Source organism: Dryobates pubescens, chromosome 2, assembly GCF_014839835.1.
Source record: "Dryobates pubescens isolate bDryPub1 chromosome 2, bDryPub1.pri, whole genome shotgun sequence".
NCBI lineage: Eukaryota > Metazoa > Chordata > Aves > Piciformes > Picidae > Dryobates > Dryobates pubescens.
The window spans coordinates 28,811,684-28,817,515 of record NC_071613.1 but is presented as its reverse complement, the minus strand read 5'-3'; the positions used below and the strand labels follow the sequence as shown (position 1 = coordinate 28,817,515).

The following is a 5,832-nucleotide window of genomic DNA, read 5'->3' as shown; positions in this document are numbered from 1 at the left end:
CTCATATGGTATCAAATATCCACTTGGCTAGTTTGGGTCAGCTGTCTTTGTTACGCTCCTCCTCAGCTTCCTGTGAATATTAACTCTACCACATCCAAACTCAGGACAATACATGAATGATGAAGCACCTTCTAGAAGCATTTCTCTAAGTGTGAGACAAAACCAGAATGGTGACCTCAGTGCAACTGAAGTATAACTTCATTTTTGTGAAACTCTTTAGGCAACAATTCATGGATGTGACAGTCTAGCACATAAAAAAAGCAAAGTGATTTTCAGACCTTACATAGCTTTTAAAAGGTCAGTGGGTGAAAACTGTTTCACTGAGATTTGAAATGATGCAGGTGCTCTAAGCAGAGATTGCAGTAATCAAAGATCCTGCCGTGTTTTTCATCTGCTGATGTACTTACATAGGAAGGTCTGTAGGTAGGAAAAGTTCTTTATAGATGTGGAAGTCATTAGCTCTAAACCTAGATTTTTTTTCCTTGGAAGCAGAAAAGCTTAAAGAAGATGGGTTATGATTCAAGTCACATTATTGATATGAAAAGATGAAGCCATTGATAGTGTAATCAGTATTTTGAAAGGGGCAGCAATTTTTAAGCATCAAAAGCATTAACATTAAAGCAGGGAAAGAAACTGAGGGCGGAGGGAAATCCTCCATAAAACAGCTAGCTTGCACTGATTCATCATGCTACATTAGGCAGAGGTATAGTGCTCTATGTGTTGTCCTAATAGGAAATACCTGATGATTGCTAAAATATTAAGTGCTATGATGGTACAAGTTGGCAGCACCACTAGGCCTGAACTGCTCTATTGGATGATTTTGTCTCCTCCCCCAATTCTTAAACCAGAATGGATGGCAGTTTCAGATTGAATACATATTTTCCATCTGCTGAATAGTTGTTTTTGTTCATGCTGTTTGAGGTTAACTGTGCACGTATTAATCAAACCCACTACTTCCTTTCTCGTAAAACCAAAACAAAGCTTTGTATTACTTTCAGGTACAGCATCTGGGATCAAAGCTATATATATACACAAGGTGTGTGGGTTCAAACACTTCGAAGATTCAGTATCCTGAAAGGTGTCATTTTTTTCCAGTCCTGAGAGTTCCAGTTTGTCTTAAAGTCTGAAGGCATCAGCCACCTTCAGCCCCTTCAGCATCTCTCCCTGCACAGGAATGCTCTCAATATTGGTCACCGTGGGCTTTCTCTGCACAGCCACTGCCATTGCTGAAGGTGGGTAGATGAAGGAGGCAGGGTAGATGAAGGAGGCAGGGTAGGTGAAGGAGGCAGGGTAGCTGGGGGCATCTACATTTTCTTGGTTTCACATCTTTGCAGAAGATGAACTGGGTATAACAGGGAGAGGGAAGCAACATGGACACCTTCATAAGACATTTTGGGAACAAGCTCTTGGGGCACTGCAAAGTATCTGGAAAAACAGACAGACTTCAGGGCAGTAGCCTCTATAGATGGATGCTACTGCTCTAAAGATTCAGAGCAAGATTCAGAGCTTCAGAGGTTTTGAACAGCCAGACCCTGTGAGTGAAGTTGTTAGCAGCTGACAACATGGGTATAGAGGTTTGAATGGACAGAAATTCTGCTCCTCTTTGTCCCAAATTCTTGCACAGCAGAACTGAGGAAGATAAGTCTTGACCCAAAAAGAACTGAAATAAACCAAAATTGAACACACAGTACTGTCTTCACAGCCTAGTAAAGCAAAAGTTACTGCCTTCCTATTGTGTAGCAGCATAGAGTATAGAAGTTGTAAAAGGCAGACAGTGGGGACATACATGTTACACAAGTTTCCTCTTAAGATTTGCAATTACTTTTTGCAATGTATTTACCAGGTTGTGCTAGACTGTGGCTTGGGGTATACACCATTGCTGTACTGTGGCTTGGGAACAGCTGGTTAAAAATGAGGAGCAACCAGATCAAACAAAAAAAAAGAAAAAGCAAACAGGTTTTCCATGCAGTTTTACTGTTGCCATAATGGTTCTGTTCCATGTTCATGCCTGATGTTAACTTGTTTGTTTTTCAGTGTAAATATGCTTATTTCTACTGAAGTATATTTTTTGCTTTCTTATGTATATTAAAAAGTTTGTGTTGAAGGAAATGGAAGGATGCAGGTTGGTCCTCCAGTAAGTGGGTCAGATTAACTACTTTTTAATCAATAAGTAATTGCTGAGATTTATGGTATCATTTTGTAGCAATCAAAGAAATACTTAAGCTTTCAAAAGTATATTAATAAAGGGCTTATGTGAATTGTGGTCTTGGAGTCCTATTCTTGGAAGGATTTAGCAGCAGTTCTAAGAACTACTCATGGATAATAAGAGGTGGTAGGACTCCCTATTGTGTGAGTTTCAGGTAAGTGACTGCAGATAACTACTTGACAGTTCACTTACCTTCATGCTCTACTTCCTTGCAGTTATGGAAGTGACTCAGCCAGCAATGGTGCTGGCCAACAGGCAAGGAGTCGCCAGCTTGGTGTGTAAATACAAACACATTGGGAATGCAACAGAAATTCGAGTGACTCTTCTTAAACAGATGGGTGACATGTTCACTGAAATTTGTGCTTCAACCTACACAACGGAATTTAAAATGTTCAGTGTGGAAGAGGTTATTCAGTGCCATGTGAGTCCTGGCCGAAACAATGTGACCCTCACCCTCACTGGCCTTCAAGTTAATGATACTGGTCTTTACATCTGCAAGATGGAGAGGATGTACCCCCCACCCTATTTTATGAACAAGGGAAATGGGACTTATCTCTATGTCATCGGTAAGCCAAACACCTTCACAGTACCATGATATTCCCAGGTTAAAGCAGTTGCTAGGATTTCTCAAATGTCTTCAAAGTTCTGTTTCTAAGAAGTGAGGCTGAACACTGATTCAATTATCATTAGCTCGCATTCCTTTCAGGTCTGTCTGCACATACCTAAGCAAGCAAAGTCATCGCCATGCAGTGTATTTAGCAATGTGTGGATATTTGAGAGCATAAGCAATACCTCATAGTGTACATGTATGTCTAGACAATTAGCTATGTAAGTGCTGAATCAGTGGAGAGTAATGTGCATGTTCTTTGACACATAAAGCCTATTTAGAGGCTTTGCTAGAGGTTGAGTAGATAGGGACTCAGTCCTACATGCTGGAGAAAAGCAGTGTGGAGGCTGACTTATTTACTCTAAGGACATCCTTAAGAGGCTTATGTGTGATATGACTTGTGTGATATTATATGTTTTAGATCCAGAACCTTGTCCAGACACTGCCATATATCTCTGGGTTTTAGGAGCTACTGCCTCAGGATTTTTTCTTTACAGTATCATCACCTCAGCCATTCTTGCGGCCAAAGCGGTAAGTCCTGTCAACACAGCCCCATCCTGCTAATGACAATCATTTGTGCAATGAGGACAAGGAAAAAGAAATGAGAACAGGGAAGAACACTAGGATCAAACACACTGGGATGCTTCTCTTTACTGACACAACGCTGTTACAATAATGCAAAATAAGCGAATTTGCTAGAGCTGCCATTTAGATTTATGGCTCATTTGTGTTGCCAGAGTACCAGAAAGCAGGCAGTTTACATCACCTGGTCTCACCCTTGGCTTAGGTTTGAGTGTTTATAGTAAGTTGGAGACATGAATTCTTCTGGGATCAAAGGCAACGCAGTCCTCATGATACTCTGATTTCACAACTGATTCATAGAAAATTCCAGGATTTTGTTTTTCCTTTTCTCACCATTCACCTCTGTGCAAAGCAAGTTTGAAGAGGTTTCCCCTCGTGATGTGGACAACTTATAATTTACAGCATTTCTAACTTCACAGCTAGAAATGTCTGCACAAAGAAAAAGACAAGCAAAATGTAAGTCTGCTTGCCTCTTTGCATGGGAGTCTGGAGTACTCACAGTTTGTCTGATGCCAAAGCTATATTCAAAGTGCATCCCTGTCCCAGATTTTTCAGTTTGCCCTAGTCCCTAGAAGCTAAAGGAAACTGTCAGGTGTAAACACCCCTAGTTTGGAATCAACACTGAACTCTGCAGCAGGAGCACCTTCAAAGGGCCCAGTGAATGGCAAGACTGTGTTCTTTGCTAAATGGCCTTTGTAAATCCCGATTCCCCCTCAGACATACTCCCTCAGATGTTCTCAACAGATCTTCTACAGAGTGGTGACAGGGAAAGGTGCCTGGAATACCTTCTACTCAGTAAAGGCAGAACATCCATGATTTTTCTATAAATGTGCTGGTTGATATCTATGCTGAGATCACTTGTTTATTATAGTGTCTTCCCCTATTTTACAGATAAAGAGAAGACGATGTCTCACTACTGGGGTCTATGTGAAAATGCCTTCTGACAAGCTAGAGAAAAAAGCAATTCCATTCCACATCACTGTTAACTGAAACAAGTAAAGAGAGAAATTATTTCCTAGCTAGGATGGAGAGTCTGCTAATCCACTTAAGTTAAAGAAATAAAATTAGTTGCCTTATTATGAAGCTGTACAGGAAGGAGAGAGAATATTTTTTGTAACTTCTATGGTTTGGAGGAGAATAAATAATTCCTGCATTAATATTTCCAGGTTAACTCTGTCACACAAAAATGGCTACATTAGGCCATTGATGCTTTGAGTTGTATTGTACCAATATGTAGTCTATATAGATACTTAGATATATTTATAGCATTATGAACTATCGCTGTTGCAGCTGAGAAACTTAATGTCAAATTTCACCTTGTCTGCTGATCAGCTGAAATCCAAACACTATTACAACAGAGGCTTGTGTGTCATTGCATGGCTAATCCTATAGGTGAGCAGCAGAGGCAAAGAACACACTAAAGTACAAAGGAATGTTGACTTGTTTCCCTGCATTGCTATTTATTGGTCCCATTTCTGGCATTAGTGCTCTGCAATTCCACAGAAGCATCACTGTAGGTTGGCACTGATGATACTACTGCTCTAAAAGGATGATCTCAATTCCTTTCACTGGCATTGTGTCCTAGCTATGCCATGCTGAAATGAACATTGGTGACATCTGAGCCAGTGCTGACAGCTGGGTTGGGGACAAAGGCTACCCAGTAGGAGCCCTCATAGGGTGTTGCTGGAAGGATGTTGCAGCTCTGCAGGGGCCTTGCGTTTTACAAATGCTAAGTTATAATCTATGCAAAAGGCAGAAGTATATTACTGTTTGTAACTGAGTCTATTTTCCATGAAAATACTATAGTGTATAATCTTCTTTATTAGTTATGTACCATTTAATAAAAACTTTGAAGCTTTGCCCAAATTAAAGTTTATTTCTTATTCATCATTCTCAGAACAGGAAGTGGCTACATGTTAGAAAGCAGCAATGACAAGATGAACCTTTCCCCTCTAACCCTGTGTTTTGCCCTTCTGAGGAAGTCTCTGGGCTCATGCCAACACTTTCTCACCTCTCCTATTCTTCAAGAGGCCACCACTACAATCTGTCAAGTCTTCTGTTTGTCTAGTTAGAGCTGTACTTCAGATGTACTTCAGAGATGCTACCAATCACTGTTTCATTTCCAGCCAAGTCACTTACTTGCAGAAGGTAACTGTAACAACCTTGACAGTGTCTCCTGTACACATTTATATAAAAAAGCTAGTTCTAGTTTCAAATCCTGTTTTCTTTGCACCTCTCCAATACTCTCACTCACTAAATGATAGCTGAAATGCACAAAGCTGCTGAAGCTTAAAACAATTTCATCATTCTCATCTACTACCTACTCCTTTGGCTCTTTTCCATCAAAATTTCACCTTGCAACCCAAAACTTTGGAAGCATGTGTCTATTTCACAGCTGTGAACTCCATCTTCTTGGCTCCATAACTGTGAACCCAAA

General features: G+C 40.3%; 1 protein-coding gene across 1 annotated transcript; it reads left to right on the top strand.

Annotated features, from left to right (window-relative positions):
* Positions 1–1,174: 1,174 nt before the first annotated feature.
* On the top strand, positions 1,175–4,385 carry CTLA4 (cytotoxic T-lymphocyte associated protein 4). Its single transcript, XM_009899062.2, has 4 exons — positions 1,175–1,232; positions 2,422–2,772; positions 3,235–3,344; positions 4,287–4,385. Exons 1-4 carry the CDS (start codon positions 1,175–1,177, stop codon positions 4,383–4,385), a joined length of 618 nt encoding a protein of 205 aa, XP_009897364.1.
* Positions 4,386–5,832: the final 1,447 nt, after the last annotated feature.

What these genes read in the sequence shown, in the direction of transcription:
- CTLA4 (XM_009899062.2), top strand. Translation starts at nt 1,175, where the DNA reads ATGCTCTCAATATTGGTCACCGTGGGCTTTCTCTGCACAGCCACTGCC. An exon ending in AGCCACTGCCATTGCTGAAG is followed by an intron (nt 1,233 to 2,421) that starts GTGGGTAGATGA and finishes ACTTCCTTGCAG; the next exon opens with TTATGGAAGTGACTCAGCCA. An exon ending in CCATTCTTGCGGCCAAAGCG is followed by an intron (nt 3,345 to 4,286) that starts GTAAGTCCTGTC and finishes CCTATTTTACAG; the next exon opens with ATAAAGAGAAGACGATGTCT.